General features: G+C 38.7%; 2 protein-coding genes across 7 annotated transcripts in view; one reads left to right on the plus strand and one right to left on the minus strand.

The window, feature by feature from the left end:
- Window positions 1-12,247, plus strand: part of DENND4C (DENN domain containing 4C) — a 70,501-nt gene extending 58,254 nt beyond the window's left edge. For all 6 annotated transcript variants that reach the window (XM_072922622.1, XM_002190607.7, XM_072922623.1 and 3 more), the window contains 6 exons: window positions 939-1,128; window positions 2,113-2,358; window positions 3,736-3,853; window positions 5,522-5,675; window positions 6,728-6,792; window positions 7,457-12,247. In XM_072922622.1, coding sequence (XP_072778723.1) covers window positions 939-1,128; window positions 2,113-2,358; window positions 3,736-3,853; window positions 5,522-5,675; window positions 6,728-6,792; window positions 7,457-7,593 — 910 coding nt within the window. In that variant the 3' untranslated portion in view covers window positions 7,594-12,247. The remainder of the gene's footprint in view (window positions 1-938; window positions 1,129-2,112; window positions 2,359-3,735; window positions 3,854-5,521; window positions 5,676-6,727; window positions 6,793-7,456) is intronic.
- A 4,080-nt stretch (window positions 12,248-16,327) lies between these two features.
- Window positions 16,328-20,821, minus strand: RPS6 (ribosomal protein S6). Its single transcript, NM_001245627.2, is given in 6 exon segments — window positions 16,328-16,496; window positions 17,257-17,414; window positions 18,360-18,506; window positions 18,878-19,088; window positions 19,928-20,059; window positions 20,788-20,821. Coding segments are annotated over 6 exon segments (750 nt in total). The 5' UTR covers window positions 20,794-20,821; the 3' UTR covers window positions 16,328-16,400.
- Window positions 20,822-21,177: the final 356 nt, after the last annotated feature.

Here is a 21,177-nt window from a genome sequence, read left to right on the forward strand (position 1 = left end):
GTAAAAGAATTCTGCTATGAATTGTGACCTTTTTGTGAGGATGATTAAATTTTGTTGTAATTGTTTGGGGTTTTTTAAAATCATCATTCAATATGAAATTCTGGAGTATTAGTGCCTCAGAGTAATGAGCTAATCCCTGTGTCAGACAACTAAAACTTTAATCAATGCAATAGTAGTTAATCTTAATACACTAAACATTAAAGGTGGTACTGTGCTTATGTTAACATTTTTATTTTATGACAATATATTTTTAACAAAAGTAAAATTTAGGACCAAAAGCCACCTGTAAATAATCCTTCTCTCTCTACAGATTATCTGGAAGCAGACACTTTCTGTTTCACTTTGTTTGTTCTTCTGTACTGTAGTTTTATCCATTATAATTATAAGGAGCACAGAACAAATATTCCCAGATCTGCAAATGTCTTGATTGCACGCGTTAAATCTGACAAGCCTGACTTCACTTAAATTAGCTTGCTGGATGAGTTTGACACAATATTTTTATTACTGCTTTGGCATGCAATTTTTAAATTACTTTCTGCTATTGTTCTCTTTATGACACTTAGAACATAAAGGGAAAAGCAAGTAAAGGTGAGCATAGTCAAAAGAAGATAATCTTCATAGATTGGCAGAACTGTGGATTGCTGGTTTTTTAAGCAAGGTAAAGCTGTACAAGAGCAGTGATTTCTGTACAGAACTGCAGTGCTTTCAGATTCATATCTTAAGTTATACCTAGCTGTTTTTCTGAAGGGATGTTTATACTGGTTTGAGGCTTGTTTTGTTCTGTGTTCCTTAAACAATCGAGCTAACTGGGAAAATACAATTTCATATTAATAGAGAAAATTGGTTTGGGATCTTCACTTGGCAGCCTTCCTCTGCTTCCTTCCTGTTGTTATGGAAATGCTGAAATATTAGCATATTTTCTTCTAAAATTCACACAGTGATTTGGCAGAAGAACAGACTACAGATCCCACCACCATGAAGACACATGCCAATAATCCACCAAAAAGGGGCGTGTCCTTGACTCGGAGCCACAGCGTGGGGGGCCCACTGCAAAACATTGATCTCTCCCAGAGACCGTCTCATGGCGTTTCAACAGTTAGTCTTCCAAATAGTTTGCAGGAAGCTGTGGTAAGTCTAGAAGCTGCATATTCAGTTGAGAAAAAAATATTGAAGACAATGAATTTAAAAATATTTTACTAGTAGCATTCTTGTCCATTTGCAGAATGGGAATGGCCAAGCATATTTTCACCTTTTTACAACTGAAAAAAAACCACCTTAGTTCAGTTTGATCTAAAATTGCTTTTCCAATATTTTGTCAAATGAACAGTTCTACTTGATTTGAAATGTTCTCTCTTAACATAATGAAGCTAGTCTTTGTCTTTCTAAAACTGGAAGGTCAATAGTAAATCAATACCTGACTGAACACAGTAGTGCAGCGCGTTGCAAGATTGAAAGTTTGTTCTGTTTCTGTGCATTTACTTACACTCCTACTGTATATTCTGTTAGGCTTACCTGTGGAGTGGATGGGAGAAGGTGAGAGGCAGTATTGAGATTCTTACCTTTCTTGTGGAAAAAAAGTGTTTATCCTCTCTCTTGGTACTTGTTAAGGCAGCCTCTGGAAAATAACATATGAAGCCATGATTCAGTTTCACAGCTCATATAATTACTGACATTTTCACTTTCCATTGCTGCAGGCTTTGTACTGGCTACTAGCTTAGATAGCTTAAAACTGTACAATCAGGAACAAGTTCTAACAAATTAACTTTTTTTTTTCTTGTTCGCATAATAGAGAAAGCCTAGGGGATTGAGCTTTAAAATTAAGAAATCCCCAACAGTCAAAACTGGTGATGCTGTTGAAGTTATTGTATGTTCAGTGGTTCCAGAGCTTCTTCCAAGTGTTAAAAGAAACTCTGCAATGGAGGTTTCTGGGGAAAGTAATCCTGAAAAGTATTTCTGGAAGGAAAATCATCTTTGATTTAGTAAAAAAGAAACTCAAAAGCAAAAGCAAACAAAAAACCTCCCATAACAAACAAACAAACAAAAAAATCACCCCAAAACAAATGAAACCAGAAAACCAAAATAATTTTTGTTTTGTGCATATTCTGTATTTAGGATCCTTTAATAAAACAACGGAACCCTGCCCCTGTATCTGTACCCTACCTGAGCCCTTTGGTACTGCATAAAGAGCTTGAATCACTCCTGGAAAATGAGGGAGAGCAAGTAATTCATACATCCAAATTCATCAATCAACACCCCATAATCTTCTGGAACCTAGTCTGGTATTTCCAGCGGTTGGATCTGCCCAGCAACTTACCTGGACTCATTCTGACATCTGAACACTGCAATGAGGGAGTGCAGGTAAATGGCATCCTCACGTTAGATCAGCAGGTATTAGTCAGGCTTACTGAATAAAGCTGGAGGGCTTGGTTCAAAACAACCGGGTATATAATTCCTGAACAGCTGAATATAAGTTCTTGGGTTTTTATCATACAAGCAGATTGGTTTGTTTCCCACAAGGATTCTTGAGGGGAGATGTGTGAAAACAGTCAGTCTTCAAATTCTAGTCAAGGTGGTCTGTACTGAAAAGCCAGAGAGTAAGATTCATTGAAGAATAGGAAACAAGGTATGTCTGCAAAGAATTCAAAAAACTAATATATTGCAATACACAGAGTGAGTTATACACTTGAGTTTATAATCTTTAAAGTTACTAGACAGTATTTTTTGTTCTCTTCCAATAATAGGTTTTGCTGTTCAAATTCCACCAAGTTTTGTTACTACACGACTAGAACAAAAGAGTGTAAAACAGATCTATCTTTTGAGTATTTTGCCTTTCTAATTTAAAGGAGTAGATTGAAACCTATATCATTTTTACGTGTAGGTACAAATTGAAATTAAATATGTATTTGTACCTGATGCATGACAAAAATTTAGTATTTTCCTATAAATTTGTACACACTTCAACTTTAAATTCTTTCCCTCAATTTAAAAAAAAACACCCACCTAGAACTGTTAAAAAATTTCTTTTTCCAAGAAATGAAGTTGAAGATAATACTAATGAAATCTAAAGCATCTTGGAAAACCACAATACATTAACAGAGAAGACAGCAAGATGGGACATAATATCATGTAATTATTATTTAAATAGACGCACTAAGTGATACGTTTTTCTTGCCTGGTAATTCTTATTGTATTAGTGATTCCAGAGGCATGACTTTTATAAATTTTATAAAATATTTCATAAAATAATTACGTACATGTTGTTTTAATCACCATATATTTTTAGTGGAAATAAATAGTTCATATTTGCATACATATGAAGATTCTTTCTGCTTTTTGGGAAGGCCAGTACATAGATATGCATACCAAAATGTTCATTGGGTCAGAAATATTGCAATATGGTATGAGTAGTAGTACAGATCAAGTATTGCGTCTGATGTTCAAAAGGTATTTCCAGATACATACTCAAAAATATTTTCTTCAGATGCCTGTAGAAAACTAATTGCTCTTCATACATTAGGATAAACTATAAAAGACAATTAAATGCTGCAGTAATTGTGACTGCTCTGGTTGAGTGCAGTTTACTGTAGAGGATAACATCTGCTCCTGTTTGTTAGATTCAAGTTAAATAAAGTTTATCTTCTTTGTTCGCAAAAATAGTGGAAGAGCAGGAGTATTAAATAATGTAACACTGTACTGGTGTTTTTAAAATGTATTCCCTTTCCTCATGTGTTTTAGCTTCCTTTGACATCTCTTGCTCAAGATAGCAAGCTAGTATACATCCATCTTCTATGGGACAATATCAACCTTCACCAAGAGCCAGGGGAGCCCCTATATATATCTTGGAGAAATCTCAGTAAGTAAAACAAATGCTACAGAAAGCAGAGGGAGAAGAGACTATGGAAAGAAACCGTTGGCTTATAGTGGCTGAAGTGTACACAGCCCATCAATTTGCAGTACTTTTTTAGTATCTGAAGCATCTGCAATCTCTTAGGTACTTCACGCAGTCTGGGTATCAAATTAGTTGTGAAAATAAGTTTGATCTGCTCATCACATGTCATACACTTACAAGATGGGAGGAATTGCTGGTTGCTCTAGGCCAGCAATTAGACCAGCTCTAGACGTGGTGTTAAATAACCCTCACTTGATTTGAATGCATTAAATTTCACTTGAGTTTCACTGCATTGTCTGGTAATAGCCATGCAGGCATGTACAAGAAGGCTGTGTTACAAAAAAAAGTATCTTTTACTTCTGTAAATGAATGAAACATCATCAGTCCCTTTGATAGGTACATTTGGCACCCTTCTTGACTGTCAAAAAGTAAGATCAAAGAAAGTCTTGTCTAGTATAAGAACTTAAGGATTTCCTTACTTCTGATCACCAGAAAAATTTTCTTAACCTAATCTTCTAAATCCGTGTTTTAAAAACTATGCTAAAAACTATGTCATATGCTAATTTTAGTTCTAAAGAATTAAAAGGCGCTTGTTGAAAAATGTCCTTAAAATAAAAAGGCTGATCAGAAAATTACAGTCACGAGCACAGAATAACGTATTTTATTTCCCTCAGATTCTACAAAGCATACTGATGTAACTACACTAGATGAAAAGCATCTCCAAATCATCTAGCCATGAATGAAGATATAAAAATATATATTGGGTAAACAAAGGAGCCAAGGGCCTGTTTTAGATGTGGAAGAAAAATAGACAGGCCATATAGCAGTGTCAGAAAATATTCTGAAAACTACATCTATTCTGAAAATATTCTGAAAATTACATTTGTAAAGTATCATATATGTCAATTTGATGAAAACACCATGTTGATGTAGTGAAGATTACTAGGCTTGGTCTGCAATTCATTTACACACCGTGTACTCTCTGCCAAATCTGTAAAGTTACTTCTTTGCCAGTACATGGATTTATTATTTCCTCATTAGTCACTGTCTTCCAGAAAATAATAGTTCAGTGTTATTCTGAGCATGGCATTTTAAGTGACAAATCAGGATGGTGAATGTCTTGGTCATTTTCTTTCCTGTTTGATTCAACTGTACCTTATCTATTTCAATATATATCCCAAAGTTATCAATTAATTGTAGGTGGCTTTTAAGAAGGGCTTTGATAAGAAAAGTTTCTTTGCTAAGAAAAGTGACACTTGCATTTTATTTCTTTTCCTTCGTGTAACAATGATCTTCTTGCAGTGAACCTAATTTTTAAGTACACCAATAAAACTATTGCTGAGCTAACCAACCATCACAGGCAACATCTGATGCTGGGTACTCTTCAGTCTCGTGTATTTCTTTGTCATGTGGGACCTCTTGCATATGGATACTTGGTGTATCCTGTAACTTCTGGGTATATCTACTTTTGAGCGAAGACTATAAGCAGACAAGGTCCTTCCATTATAACCAATTTCTCTAGCTTGAGTAGAGGTTCTCTATGTGTATCTCACTTTTAGAAATACTTCTGCTTAATAAAGTGAAAAAAAAAATCTTCACTGCTGTAATAGTCTGTACGGTGCCACTTTCCAGATTCTTCTGAAAAGAAAGCCTCCACACTGGCAGAAGATCAGCAGGCAACAAATACTTTGTTAGAGAACATCAAACTAAGTATTCAACACAACGATGTTATGAAGCCGATCAACCTTCTCCTACAGAAAGTTAAGCCAGATGTGAAACGACAGAGGTAAAGGCATAATCTCTTCTTGGTTTCTTCCCACTAAAGATTAAATAAGATCAGACTGTGTATGTTTCATAGTGATAAGTTCATAAAAACCTCTGGGGAAGATTCAGCTTTATTTGTGTCCACCAAAAACCATGTGTATTTTTTTACACCTGTGTTTACGAACAGAATGTACTCTATGTTCAGATGCATAGTTCATCCACATCAAATGGATGAATGTGATTCTTTAATAGAAATGGACATTTTACAATGAGTAAGAAAAATGCAGGTTTTAATTACACAGATTTTGATGTTGCTCCAGATCTAGCAAATTGATAAATACGAGTGTCCTGTTACAGTGTGTGGAATACTCTCCCTAGATGTGTAATAATTCTTGTATTTTGTAACCTGCACTGCAGTTCAAGGAAAGCTTTGTACAAAAGCACTGACTCTGATGTAAATTACAGCAGATACAAGATGTGTTAAAAGTTTGTCATGCTTAAGTCATCTTTGTTTCTGTGTTTTGTAGTTACTAAAAAGAAACAGAAACTGCTCTCCCTAGAGAAGTATCTTTATGACTTCCACAAGGGAAAAAATAGTATCTGATTATTTAATGATACCTACTTCTGATACTGACCATGACATTTTGAAAGAAAAAAGCAAAAGTATGGGTGATTTGAAAGAAAGCCATACCCATGCATTGTTTCATGGTCAGGCAGGAATGAATTAATAATAAATAAAAACGTGGCAGCTAATTTAATATTTCTTGTTTTTTAGTCATTTCTATGACAGAGGAATTTTTCATAGAAAAAAACTACTAGGATTTCGCAATAATCTGGCTTTCTGCATCAAGTAAAAGTATTCAGGCATTAAAAAACCTTAAGCTAGTAGTCATGTAGATTGGTATTCAGGCATGAAAAAACCTTAAGCTAGTAGTCATGTAGATTGGTCATTTTTTTCACAAGCAAGGTTAACAGAACAGTTGTAGAAACTATATAGTGGAAGTCTTCAATACTGACTTTGGAAACAGGATAGTTGATGCTTCCATTAACTCACCTTTCAAAACATTCCCCTAGGAGTTTTTACAGGGAAATTCTTTTCCTGTCTCTGGTGTCTCTTGGAAGAGAAAACATTGACATTGGTAAGTAAAAAAATACTGTGAAACGCATAGTCCCTGTGGATATTTTACATGAAAGATAGTGTATAAAATCTGTTTCTAAGATTCTGTTGGGGTTTTTTTTGTGAAAATTACTGCACTGTCAGTCTTTAGGTGTTGCTTTTATGTAATTATAATTCATATGCACCGTTCATTTTGACTTTATTTGAAACCAGTAATGAGTTACTTTAAACAAAGAGTATTTGAAGAGCTTGAAGTTTTAATTCATGTCTGAAAGCTTGTTTCCAGTCTTGTCCATCTTTCTCTGACCCACATATCAGATGTATGTTATATAAACACCTGATTTCCCACCCTCTACTGATTTCTTCTATCCTGTCTTCTATATGGTACTATGCAATCGAAGTGACTCCCTTATGGAATGTGATAGGGGAGCTACACTGGGAACAGGCAAATAGAACTGTGAAAGAATCAATGGGCATCCACTGTCATGTGTTGTGGTGCCACACCATCTTATGGGGATGCTTTTCAGGTCCTCTGAGAAGGTTCATTTTGAAAAAGAAAAATCAGCTTTTAGTTAATGAAGATAATTTTGTTACTATATAAAAATCACCAAAAGCATTTTTAGGAATAGTAGTGTGCATTGTACAGTGTTTCTTAAATAACCTCAACTGTGCTTTTTCTATTTCAGAGGTCTTTGATAGTGAATACAGACTTGCACTTAAAAAACTACCAACAGAAATTCTTGAAAAGATGCAGAGAATAGACATTCCACCAAGCAGCAGGGTTGAGTGTTGCAGGAAATGCTTTGGAGCACCTTTAATATAAAAACAATGAAGACACACACCAAACTTCACAGAGACAAAAGCAGAGCTGAACAAACCCAAGAGCATGATGACATACACACTTTTGAGTCTCAAAAGGTGTTAACTGAGCGATCTGTCAAACCAGTTTTGTTGAACTGCAACATATATTCTTCACATTCATCTCATAGGCACATTGTAAAGTTTGTCAAAATGTTTTAAAAATTATGAGTTTGTTTCAGTGGTTGACCTGCTTTCCCCCCATATATATTCTTTAATTTCCTCAAAATTTTCCTTCACAATATCAAGTTGTTCAAAAAGCTGATGACAAAACAGCAGTCGCTAGTTGGTGACTTTCTTAAGGGCCACCAATATTCGTGTATTTTAATAAAGTTTTCCAGTGCTCAGATTCTTCAATGCTTCTTTAAAATGACCTTTATCTAGAGAGGGGTCCTTTTATTAGTTTGTGGTATGGTTGTATGAATGTAACTATTTGAAACCTTGTATTGGAAGCTGCAATGCAGTTGCTTTTATCAGATAGTACATTAAATTTCATCAGACAGTACATTAAATTGCTACCCTTCTCCTGACTCTTGACCCAATCAGTATTCTGAATTACCTTTGCTGACCTTTTCAAAATATGTATCTACAGCTGTGAGAAAACAGAGACTTACACTCATCTTTCCTGTATTCTCTATCTGATAACTGTAAAGTTCTGTAAACATACTGGCTGCTTTCTACAAAGAAGGATAAGGTTCTACACAAAGCAGCTCAGAAATGGATGGCTTTCTAAAAATTATGTAGGAAGCTCAAATGGTATTAGAATTTCAACATATACTGCCTGAAAAAAAAAATTATGCTTTATACTATTTGCATGTGTGTTTGAGAGGTATCCTCCTCAAATTCTTTTATCACCCTCTCCTTTGGTTGTATACTAGCCTGTGGGTTAATTATTTTGCACTGATAGTCCAGATTCAATATTTCAATTAAGATGTATTTATAAATGTGGTATTCAAGGTGTATATTAGCAGAAATGGAGTGCTTATGTGTATGATCTGCAAAAATGTATCCATCTTTTGTATTGCTTCTAGTAGATAAGACACTTCCTCACCTCATGTATTAAATTGACTACAGTAGTTATAGTCTTGGCAGGGAGAGCCTGGATACTGGTCATCAGTTTAAGTGTTTCTGTTACTTGAAGAATATGATAAGATTTATTCCAAGTTTTTGCTGAAAGTTAGTGGTATGGCTTTTACGGTATGGTATGACAATGGAATAATTAATAGAGAAAAAAAGATATTTGTAGCATGTAGAAGGTGCATAGCTTAAAATATTAATTGCATCTGGGTATGAATGTATTTACTTGATACTACTTTTAAAACTTTTCATTCTTCAAAATGATGAGGGATGAAGATCTGTCTGGAACAATTTTTTACATGAAACAATAAAACCAATTTTTCTTTTCATGAGGTGAAAACAAGGGAGTTGCACTATATATGACAAAATATATTTACATCATAGACTGATGACTTGTATTTTGCCTAAAAGTGCTGATCCTAAGTTAATATGGGGATATTTCCTGGACAGATTCTCTCCTGATAGAACTGGTGTTCTTTCTCAACAACTAAAAGCAAGAAAGCACACCATCTTTTTTTTTTTAATTATTATTATTCTTTATTCTTTGGGTTTATGCACAGTTGCTTGCTGATATCTGACCTACATCACAATTAAAGAACAGTCCTTGATTCTTCATCTTTTCCTCTCTTCTCCAGTTACATAACTGACATGATTTCATCCTTCTCAAATTGAAGTCTATCAAAAGCATTGGTTCAAACAACTTAGTATTTCTACAAATCAAAGCCAGCCAATTTTTCTGTGTAACTCTCTACATTATTTTTCAACAGACAGCTACACAAAGACCATTATTTTTGAGTATTAAATGAACAAACCACGTGATTATGTGATGCAACTTGCAAGGAATCAACTTTTCGTTACCCTTAAATTCTCGCAGCTCATTAAATGGCAAGGAAAATCTGTCTAGTGAGTGGTGTTTTAGATACGTGACATCCAAGCAGTTTTAAAACATAGTAAATAATATTATTATGAACTAGTTGATGTGAACACATCATCTTCATTTCCAAACAACCTTCTCATCTGTTGCTGAAAATATAGATTATTAAGGGAGTAGTGTTGTAAAGACAGCAAAGAAGATTGTGTCACAACAGCTAGTGTTAATTGTTAAACCTTTCGAACTGTATACACTAAATAAACAAGCAAAAAAAAAAAAAACAACCCAGCAAAAGTAACGTCAGAGGAGAAAAGGACAGCTGCAGTATTGGACTTGCTTTGATTTGCTTTTGCATATTAGGATTTTTGTACACTACAAATGCTATTCCTGGTGTATGCACCTGGATTTTGGAGTGGTAGAAGTCCTGCATGTAGCTACTTGAATTCTTGAATCTGCATATTGGAATTGATTCTTTAGTATAGAATAAAAAAGGAAGACCTTCTCCTTTTCATAGCGAGTTTTTAATGTTTAGGTTTTAGAGTAGCTAACTAATCAGTTGATTTTAAAATGTAATCCATAGCTCAGATGAAAAGGGAGATCTCTGAAAACAATTTGTTTTCCTCTCAGATGCTTTTTTTGAGGGGGAAATTAAGAGTTTCACAAAATCTGGCCAAAAATAACCATGGAAGAATTTTTTTGTGAGCGCATTGCAAACACTTTTATTCTTCTGAAAATCAGGCGCTAATGGCACACTTCTGCAATTTAGTTGACAGCGTGAACACGGGGATGACTTAGTAACATACAAATGCTTGTAACTTGTTTGACACCCAACTCCTAGGAATCCAGATTTATCTGAATTCATAATACATTACTGATCTGAGCAAAGTGTTCTGAAGGAGGGATGAGGATAAGCTAGGTTTTGGTTCTGTTTTTCTGTCAATATAAACAGAAGAAGTAGCATTTTGCTCACTTGTAAAACTCTTGCCTCCACATACTCTTTCTAGTATCTCAACAACCAGTGTTCAGATTATTCTTTCGTGTATATTTTGTAACTCCCACATACAACCTGAGGAAAACATTTGCAGATCAGCATTAACTTCAAAACATGTCATGTGTGCATAAAATGAGGGTATAGAGCAACCTGATAACAGAAGTGGATACAAGCAATGAATTTCAGGTACACCCAAGAACTTAGAAAGTTTGTATTGGAAGAACAATTATCAAAGAGAAGCTTCCTGGAATTGTTTCCATAAGGATGTTGAACTTCAGCCAGTTGTGTTAAAATACTATCTTGCACCTTTTACCCAGCTATAAATCAGTTACATGTACAGCTTGTGTGCTCACATGAGAAGAGCTGGGGATTTTTGTGGAATTAAAACAACAAATGAGGTCTTAAATGTTTAAAATCAGGATTGTTAAGTTACAAAGCTTCTCTTTATTAATTATATTCTGGCACATCACCAATACCTGATACCTTTGAAAATCTTTTAGGCCTAGGAGACTGATGTGGCTGCAGTGTTGGCGCAGTAATTGGTACGAGCTTTTACATGTTACTAGAAGCATCTGTATGTTACTTACAAGCATATCCTGTCTTCAAATTTTATGTAACTTAGGTTTAGACAATACAATTGCAATGGAAAATATTTTATTTACTATATATGTTTCAAACTAAATCAATTTTGCAAGTAACTTAGTCTTGTTCCTGGTGGAATTTCACATTGGTTAAGCTCAAGCTACATTGCACTTGTGAATGAGTAATATTCTATTTTAACTGTGAATTAATGGCTTTTTGTATTGCTGCAGCTAAAAGAATATACCTTTCATTGAGTTTACTGCTTTCCTTGAATAACTGCAACATAGGGGATATTTTAAAAATGTATATTAAATTAGATAATAGAAATTATATTTTTAAAACAAATTGTTAAAATGTAAGGAACTGAAGAATCCACTCAGTAGTTTTTTTTCTTTTTAAAACTCTTAATTCAACAATTATTTCAATGCAGATTACTCCTATTTTACTGACAGTAAGCAAATAATCTTATTCACATAACTGTATATTTTCAACAAAAGGGTTCTTTTTTCCTTTCAACTAATAAAAATCTTAAAATGCATTCTGTATATCCACTTTTCACTATGTATCTTTTTAAAAACAAATACCCTTTTAACTTGTAAGAGTTGAAACTGAATGATCATATTGGATTCTAGTTCTGTAGTCTCATGTGCTGTATATTGTGATGCATACATGAGAGGATTGGATGGTGTTTTTATTTGTTCTTTCAGTCTGCATCAACCAATGGTGCAAATAAAAGGGATTGTTTGCTGTTTTTTAGAAGCACATTAAACTCCTATTAGTAGCTTAAAATAAACTATATTGTAACAAGGATGAAATGATGTAGTGTGAATAAATTATGACTCTATTAAGTGAGCTGGGAAGCTTAATGCAATAAAATTTGCACTGGTTTAGAGACTGTTTTGAACTGTTGAAAAATGGCATCCATTTACTGTGCTTTGATTAACAATTGTTTCTCTGTAATATTTTTTGTACATTTGACAAAGAAATTTGAGTTTAAAAGGGCACTCTGTATCCTGAATTCTGTATAGATATTCTAGACTAAGAAACAATTTTTAATGTTGCTCCCAAAATAAAATATATATGCATCCTGTGTAAAAATGTGCCATTGTTCAGCTTTTTTCACCACTGGAATTTAAATGACTGACAGAATTTAATTTTAAGTGCAAATTCAGCCTATAGTTCGGCAAAAGACTTTTGATTGTCATTTTGCGTAATTATTTCACAGTACCTCAGTGGCTTCTGAATGATGGGAAAGAGCAGAGGCAGGGGGAGATGGAAATAAGAAATGGGACTCGCTTGTGGAGATGTGGCTTCTAGAGAGTGTGGATGGCTCTGTGGCACCTTCAGCAAGCACTGGGCATCAGCAAAGGTAAGAACAGGTGAAAAACAGGCTCAGTGTGACAGAATCTGTAAAGTTCTTGTTTATAAGAAAAGCATGGCCCCTGGCTTCCTGAGGATAGCTGGTGCTCTCTGCAGCATATTTGTGACTTTACTTGGGAGAACACTTCCAGGAGCTGTGGTTTTTCCGTGGCTTCGTAATGCGATCACGGAGTGGTGCTTTCACCTGATGCATCCCAGCTTGTCACAACGTTGGTGGACCTCTTGACTCATAACGTAGTTGCAGGTCACAGTTGCAACTGCAGTTGCAGGTTACATTGTTGCAGTTTTCAGGGGTATTTTTGAGGGATTGCAGTTTTTTTACTTCACAACTGCATATCTTTCAAACCCCTTCATGTACAGCAGTCAGTGCATTAATCCAACAGTAAGAATAACAATATGAGACCCTAAAGACCTTTCTTGGCTGATGAGACTGATGTGCATAGCACAGATTGATATCTTGTGGAGAAGATTGATAAATAAATAATAATAAATAAACCTGTATTTCCAGACTTATTTTTAGATAGAGAGCTGAGGAACAGTTAGTCTTTTGGACTTGTGTACCTTTTAAGAATCACACTGACTTTCCTTGTTTTCCTCTGACTGCTTTTGTCACTGCTGTCATTTCAGTAATGCTGCTTGCTAAGAATGTTACCCTGTCTTTGCATTTCCTACCCTTCACGTGGCCTGTTGAGGGAGGAGACAAAAAAGAGGGAGAATGCTGTGCAGAAACATGCTTCCATTTGAGGAATCCCCAAAAAAGCATGAACACAGGCTTTGAGTTTGAAGCTGTAGAGATGAGGGAACTGCTACTTCCTGTGCCAGAATCTGGTAGGAAATTTGAAGGAATGTGGTGATAAAATAGCCGAAGGTAATTGCTTAAGGAAGCTCTGATTCTTCATGTGTTCAGAACCACCTTGAGTGGTAGTTCCCTAATAATATTGATAGTTACTCCTATCTCTGTAAAGACAAACTTCTACTGTCTACAAAGAAAAGGAAGAGCCAATTTGCCAGGCTGGAGAACTGATGGGGTCCACAAGTAATCTGAAAGGCTTTGCCTCTCTGTAGAAATAATAGCATGTGCCAGAGTAGCTGAGCAGGAAAGGCCTTGTGTTACCGGTGGGCACCAACCTGACCCTGAGACAGCCCATAAAAAATGCTCAGACTTGTCCAGCCACTGCCCTGCTTCAGCAGGTGTTTGTACATTACTGCTTTTCCTGGAGGAGTCTCAGTGGCTCCATGGAGTTGGGTGGCAGACAGAAATTGCTGGGAAGAATGGGGGCTCACTTCACCTAGTTATGAGGGTAGTTCAGAGGGATGTTCCAACATTTCTGTTTAGGTTTCTTCAGTATGCTTTCCTTTGGCATTTTTTCCACATTTGTTTTCTGTTTCCTGTTTTTTTTCTGTCTAAATCCAGACCTTGCTGGTTAAAAGTGATTATGTATGTCAATGTTATGTGTATTCTGTTTCGTTTCAAAGAGAAGAAATGGCAATCTCTCAGGTTCTGACCAGGGCCCATTACTTGCCCTGAAGCTTAAGGTGCCTGAGTTTGCAGTCAAGCTTCAGACTTGCAGAAAGTCTGCTGTTAAAGAGCAGACTTCCTGCAAAAGTCAAACCTGTCAAAACTGCTGAGACATGCAAGGAAAAGCTGCTGTTGGCAGATGGGATTGTGTTTAGTATCACAGGTTTTGAACTGCCATTAAGCTGCTTAGGGACTTCCGCACCTGCTGGCCTTGTGGTTTTATTGCAGTTTCTACTGCACAGGGGCAGAGAAAACATGGTCTTTTTTCATTAGCCTCTTTCAGGTTGGGGATTTGAGTCATCCATGACCTAAAGCCATGGTGAAAGTAGGCGAACAGGAAAATTCAGTGTGAGTTTATCAAAGGAAAATCATGCTGAGCTAAATTGGTTAATACAACAGAAAAATAGCACCTCAAGAGAGAGCAGTATTGTTTAGCCGGACCTTAGCAAAGCATTTGATGTGGTTTTGCATAGCCTCCTCCTAGAAAAAGATCAAATATAGACTGGATGGGAGTGATCTGTGAGATGGGCACTCACAGATGGGCAGCAACCATCCCACAGGTGATCAACATGTTTTACTGAACCTGTTCCAGGTGGGTCCCCCAGGGATCAGTACTGGGCTCCATATTGTAACATCTCCATGAGTGATCTGGACGATGGGACCAAAAGCACCCCTCACCACATTTGCTGTGTCACTAAACTGATGTCAGTTGAGGGGGACACCGGGGCAGGAAGAACCACCTTTCACAGACCTGAACAGGCCAGACTAGATGATCTTTCATGGTCCCCTCAAGCCAGGACTGTTCTTTGAGTCTACAAGTCATGATATGTCTAATTTGCACTTGAAAGCCTAAGACTGCAGAAGGAAGCAGCAGATAATCTACTAAGGCAGTTCCAGGAAACAAGTGAGGGAGAACAGTGCAGAAAGGATTTTTTTGCTGCTGGTGGTAAGGCCATGTATTTCCTGGCTCTGACAAGGCCACACATCCTCAAAACTTGATAAAAATTACCAGGACTCCACTCCAGGACTCACACAATCATACAACTGGGTATTAGGTGCACTGCTTCAAAGAAAGACGATCACAGCCTATACAGCAGAACAGGTCATACAGAATAGCCTGTATCACTCTTGTTCAAAACACTCCTGTTCTTGTCCAGGACACACCTCAGTACCCAAAGTACCTCTTAACCATCTGCAAGTACATCTTACTAGGATTAAGAAGCTAGACAGTGTTATTTCCCTTCTGAATATTATAAAATTCTGAATTGTGAATTTAGTGAGTTCTACTCTCTTATCTACATTTTCTCCATATTAATTTTTGCTGCTGAGAGACTAATGTGGAGTAAAAAAGGACCTTTTTATTTAGTGAAGCTCAGGTTTAACAGGGCCTATGGATCTTCAGTTAAAACTGTATGCAATAAACATGGTCTCCATAAAAAAATACATTGTAAAATGGTACCACAATTATCAGCACTTTCAAACTTTTCTGATTAGTTGTCCTTCAAAGTCTGTTAAGCTGTGAAAAATGGCTTAAAGCTTGGTAACTGCTATAGCCAAGTCTCTTGATCCAAAGTTCCACTGCACTTAAGTGCTTCTTGGCAAATTCTGTCCTTGTCAGAGTTGGTATCCCACTATCCTAATACAAACCTAAGTTCAAGGACCGCAGGTTTGGTCCTTCCACATTCCTTACGTACAGACAGCAGATCTCTTCTTCTTCAACATATACAGTATCTGCTTCTAGCCAGGTGAGACTCTAACTTAGAAGAGCCTTGCCACACACACAGGAATAAAAACCTTCCCAACTTCTTACATTGTGATGAAGCTCAATTTACTAGAAACAGAAGCATGTCTCAACAAAAACAGAAATGGATCCAAATTGCTATTTAAGAACTAAGACAACTTATTTAGCTACAGACCATTTTAACATCCAACACGTGTTTTTGAGTCCAATTCCCATTACCCTCATCCAGTATATACTGAATCCATTAAGGCCACTGAAATTTCTAATCCCCAAGTCAAATTTTCAAGTCTAACCTTTAAAAGGTGGCTTCTCATCTCAGTACCAATTTCAAGAGCAGAATGCTGCCAATACCAACAGAATCACATTTGCAGTAACCCAAATGGATCATCAAGAGGAACACCAGGGCTCCTCGAAACACTACCACCACTAAAGCTTTGGAATAAGAGCACGATTCAGACATTCCCAGAACTCTGGCACGTTTGTGGCCACTTTCCCGGGGAACCAGTTCCAGTAACAACATGCACTACAAAGTCTCATACTGAAGTTAGCCACCAAAGGAGTTTATTGGTAATCAAATGTACAACATCTTTTAAGTATTGTACACAACATCTTTACTTCTGACTTGATTCGGACTTGGATGTAGAAGCTCTCAAAGAAGAAAGCCGGCGCCTCTTGGCAATCTGCTCCTGGCGTTTCTCCTTGGCTTCCTGAAAGTCAAGAAGTATAGAGATGTTACATATCATTGAGCACTTTGAAACATCTACCAAGAAACAAATCAGGCTAAATGCAACTTGAATAAATTCTGTAAGTCAATAGTGCAGAATTTCCCTTCTACAGCTCAGAACAATACTGCAAGTATCCAAACCAGCAAAGACCTGTGTCTTTGCACAGTATGCATCCAAAACTTTAGTTAAGGAACTCATGTAGAGTTTTCAACACACCAAAGGTGAAGCTCTGTTTGTAGCTGAAGTAATGAAATTCAGGATGCACTGTGCTAAATACTGCAACTGTACTGCTTTCAGTACTGCTTCAGCAGTCAGTGCAGTTTTAGGAGCACGGGCAAACACATGCTAACAAACACCTTCTTGCCAACTTAGCCTCCATCAAGATCAACTGCTAAATCTCATTTCTCCACACAATTACTCAAATGCTTCAGCATCTTGAAGTTAAACCAAAACTCACTTGAACTAAAATAGCTGTGGAAAAAATAACCTTGGAGGCCATAACGGTTTATTTCCTTCAAAAAAAAAAGGCTCTCAAATTAGTGGCCTTAATTTCTATTCTCTATGACATTAACAGAATAAATATTCAAAAACCCCAACTGATCAGCTATCTTTATACTCATATCTGGGCACTTATATTCAAAATGAGCAGGTACAGAGCAGCAGTAGGCACACAGTCCAGTTTACCAAATCCCTTGATTCTGGAGCTATCTTCCATACAGCTGAGTTAAAATGGCAAACATACCTTCATTCTCTTGGCCAACAGCTTCGCATACTCTGCAGCTTCCTCCTTGTTCTTCTGAGTGCGCTGCTTCTTCAGGGCAATACGCCTGCGCTTATGCTGCAGCACTCTGGGAGTCACCAGTCGTTGGATCTTGGGAGCTTTCGTTCTGGGCTTCTTGCCTAAAAATCATTACACATCAGTGGAAGTGGCAGAGTAGCTTCGTAAGTGGCCACAGGCCTCATCTAGCCAACTTTAGAGTAAATTTGATTTACTGTTACATTATTTAGTGTACTTCGTATTACAGAAACTACAGAGAGTTCAATACCTTCACAGATTTTACAGGAAAAATGATCAATTATCACCAGATGCAGCATTAACAATACACTGTCTATTGTGATTTGTTATTAGAAATATAGTGTGAATTCCAGCTTCTCAGCAGACCTCTCTTTTTGAACTCCTCTCTAGACCTGTATTTTTTAGTAATAAAAGAATCCATTATATAGCTTCCAGAACAAGCCATTGTTCCAGCATTAAAAAGACATCTACAATTTTACTTAGGTTTGACACTGCTCATCCCAAAAAACAAGGTTGACTGTCCACAATGGGCAAACAAAACACACTATCACAAACATCTGTAAAATAAAGCAAAAAAACTCAAAATTAAAATCTTACACTGCAATAGAGAGGTAGTAAGGAAAGCAGTGCCCTGCCACTAAGACCTCTATTCAGACTGCCTGCTATAAACAAGGGGGAAAAAAAATCTTAGGATTTTCTCTCTATACTGCCTTTCCCCCCACACCATGTAAGTTTTAAGCACATTCCACCTTGTATTTAACTTTCTTTCATCAGCAACTACTTCTGGGTTATTCTTAGAAACACTAGTAAAAATTACTCCAGATTCTATCAAACATATAAGAACAAACTGTAACAAAACATGACAGAGAGGTGAAGGAAATGAGGGAACCAAGAAACTTTTTTCCACAAGTTACGACTGACAAAGCTCAAATACATCGAGTGTCAACTTCCCAGATGCACTATACACTGTGCTCTGCTCAGTGCAGCAGGCTGGACACCTCGGCAGCTGTTACAAGAAACCGCAGAGCTGTACTATTGGGAGTTCTTACCCTCCTTATTCAGAGGCTTCCTCACAACATACTGGCGAACGTCATCTTCCTTGGAGAGGTTGAACAGCTTGCGGATCCTGCTGGCCCTCTTGGGACCAAGACGACGGGGCACAGTTGTGTCAGTCAGCCCAGGAATGTCTTTCTCACCTTTGGGAATGTAAGTTTAAACACGTCAATTACTGCACTACTGAGCACCAGGTTCAGCAGCAAAACAGTAAGTTTAAAATATATAAGAATTCAAGGTAATACTAGGTAATCTTTGGGGTTCACCTGTCAATAGCACTACCCTAGCCACCCTTGGCTACTTTGACATGCTCAGATTGCTGGCATCAACAGTGTTTTAGTGACCAGTTTTAACATTACAAGAATGCAATGCTCAGAGGACTCCTAAGATGCGTTCACACCCTGAAACTGGGACTGCCACTTCCATTCTACACAACTTACCAACCACAATCAAGCAGGCTCCTTCCAGGTGCCTGCATCTACCTATTTATTGGCTGTTTTACTGAGACTCTTACCTTTTTTCACTATGACCAAGTTCAGGACACTCAAGTTTGCATCAACAATGCAGCCACGGACAGACTTGCGCTTTCTCTCGCCAGTTCTCCTGGGGCGATAGCAGGAATGGCCCTTGCTGAGCAGAAGGCGGACACGTCCGTGGGTCAGGACACCCTGCTTCATGGGGAAGCCTTGCTTGTCATTGCCACCGCTTATCCGCACAACATAGCCCTATAAAACAGGAACACTTCGAGTTACTCATGTCTTTATTTCCTCAAGAAGCAGATACCGCAAGAGACTACAGGGAACAAGGGAGCAGCATGTTCATGATTTAGCTTAAGTCACTGTTACTGCTAGCGCAAACAACTTTAACCAACACCTTTGGAACAGTTCTGCAATTTTACTCAAGAAATGTACAAATTACCTCTGTATACCAGAATTTACATTTAGTCTGATTCACATCCCTTTGAAGTTTTGTTGGAAAGTAATAGTGCAAAATCTCTTACCATTATTGTCTAGGTTTTCTGCAATTTTAAGCTTAATTAAAGCCAGTTATCTTGACAAACTGGGAATCTGCACAGAACACAGAAGCGTCTACAGTAGTGACACACAGGAAAAAAAGGTTTGATCACGTGTGAGGATGGCAGCAGAAAAGATCACATTCCTCAAACTCAGCTGCACTGTCCATATTAACACTACTCCAAGCCCATCCACCATGCCAAACATGTTTTTTTCTCATACATCAACAGCAGTTTAAACAAAGTCTATTTTAAACCAGCAGTTTTATACTGCAGATTTAACTTGTCCTGCATACCAAGAGACAGCACTCAAATGAAGAGCAAAAAGCTGCTGTGAAGGGCAGCAAGAAACTCTAAACACAAGGCTTTAAAAACAACGCCCCCCCCCCACCTCAGAAAAAGTACCTAAAGAAGCTAGCCTAACCAGTAATTTCAGTACTTACACAGCAAGAGAACCTTCCACCCTGGCCACTTAAACACACACCATACAAGCACTAGAGCGTGACAAGTGCACACTGGAGAAATTCTTACACATTCTTCTGCACTACTTACCTTCCACTCCTCACCAAGGGAATCAGCCAGCACCTCCGTGGCCATCCGTTTTTCATAAAATGTCCTGAGCTTACGCTCATCGTCTACTTCAATGAGCTTCTGGCAGCCAGTAGCCGGAAAAGAGATGTTGAGCTAACAAAGTTAAAAACAAAAACAAGAAAAATCCAGTTAAACTTCTGATGAAGGATTTTAACGAAAAATAGAAATTACACGATGGTTTGAGCTTGGCACTTCAAAGCTGGAATTCCCCAGGTGCTTACACAAATGCTCACCACGAAAAGCTGTCACCACCACACTTGGTAGAGCCAAGGCAGGGAGAGCTATGTTTGGCTGCACTGGACTGTACAACTCTTTCAGTCGCACAGAAAACTGATTTTATTGCAGTCAGAAATCAATCACAGAATACGAGAAGCAGAAGCCTGTGCTCTCCTCTTCTTCCAAATCCCTCACAGCACACGCCGCACAAGTCACTGCAAGGGACCAACACCTGCTGTGGGACATCACTCGCACTTCCTGGGCGCCGCTGCAAAGCGCCCGCCCCACTGCCTCGGGCACAGCGCACACGGGACATCCCCACCGGGCCCTACAGGCGGCCGCACAGCCTCCTCACCCGCAAACGCCCTTCCGAGCCAAGCGGCTGCTCCGCCAGGCCGGTGCTCCGCAACCCCGCGGCAGCCGAGCCCGACCGAGGAAATGGGGCCCGCAAGCAATCCACTCCCATCCGGCCCGCGGCTGCGCTCCAGCCCCGCCGCCGGGCACCATCGGCCACCGAGGGCGGCTCTGCGGGCAGCGCCGCCACCATTGACGGCGGGGCAGCCCGAGCCCCCCGCCCCGAGTGCGGCCCGGCCGCGCGGCCTCACCTTCATCCTGCCTGCCTCGGCGCCGCGGGAAAAGGCCGCGCTTCCGCCCGCACTTCTTACATACACCCAGCAACTCTCGCGAGATCAGTGCCCCCGAGCTGCCCAATGCCGAGCGAGGCTTTCGGGGCGCGGCCTCGTTCGTGGCCAGGCCCCGCCCCGCCCCTCCCGCGCGCCCGCTTCGGGCGGTCGGCTCCCGGCAGGGGCGGGCCCGGGGCCGGAGCCGCTTCCTTGGGGCGCCAGGGAGAAAGTGTTCCTTAGAAACGGCCGGTGGGACGGCACGCAGGAGCTCCGGCTGTGGGCACCTGCAGAAAGAAGCGCCATCAATACGCGACGCAGCGGCTCTCAGGGGAAGGCGCGTTCTTTGCGCGGCGTGAGCGCCTCCCGCCGCGA

The sequence above is a fragment of the Taeniopygia guttata genome, chromosome Z (genome assembly GCF_048771995.1).
Source record: "Taeniopygia guttata chromosome Z, bTaeGut7.mat, whole genome shotgun sequence".
NCBI lineage: Eukaryota > Metazoa > Chordata > Aves > Passeriformes > Estrildidae > Taeniopygia > Taeniopygia guttata.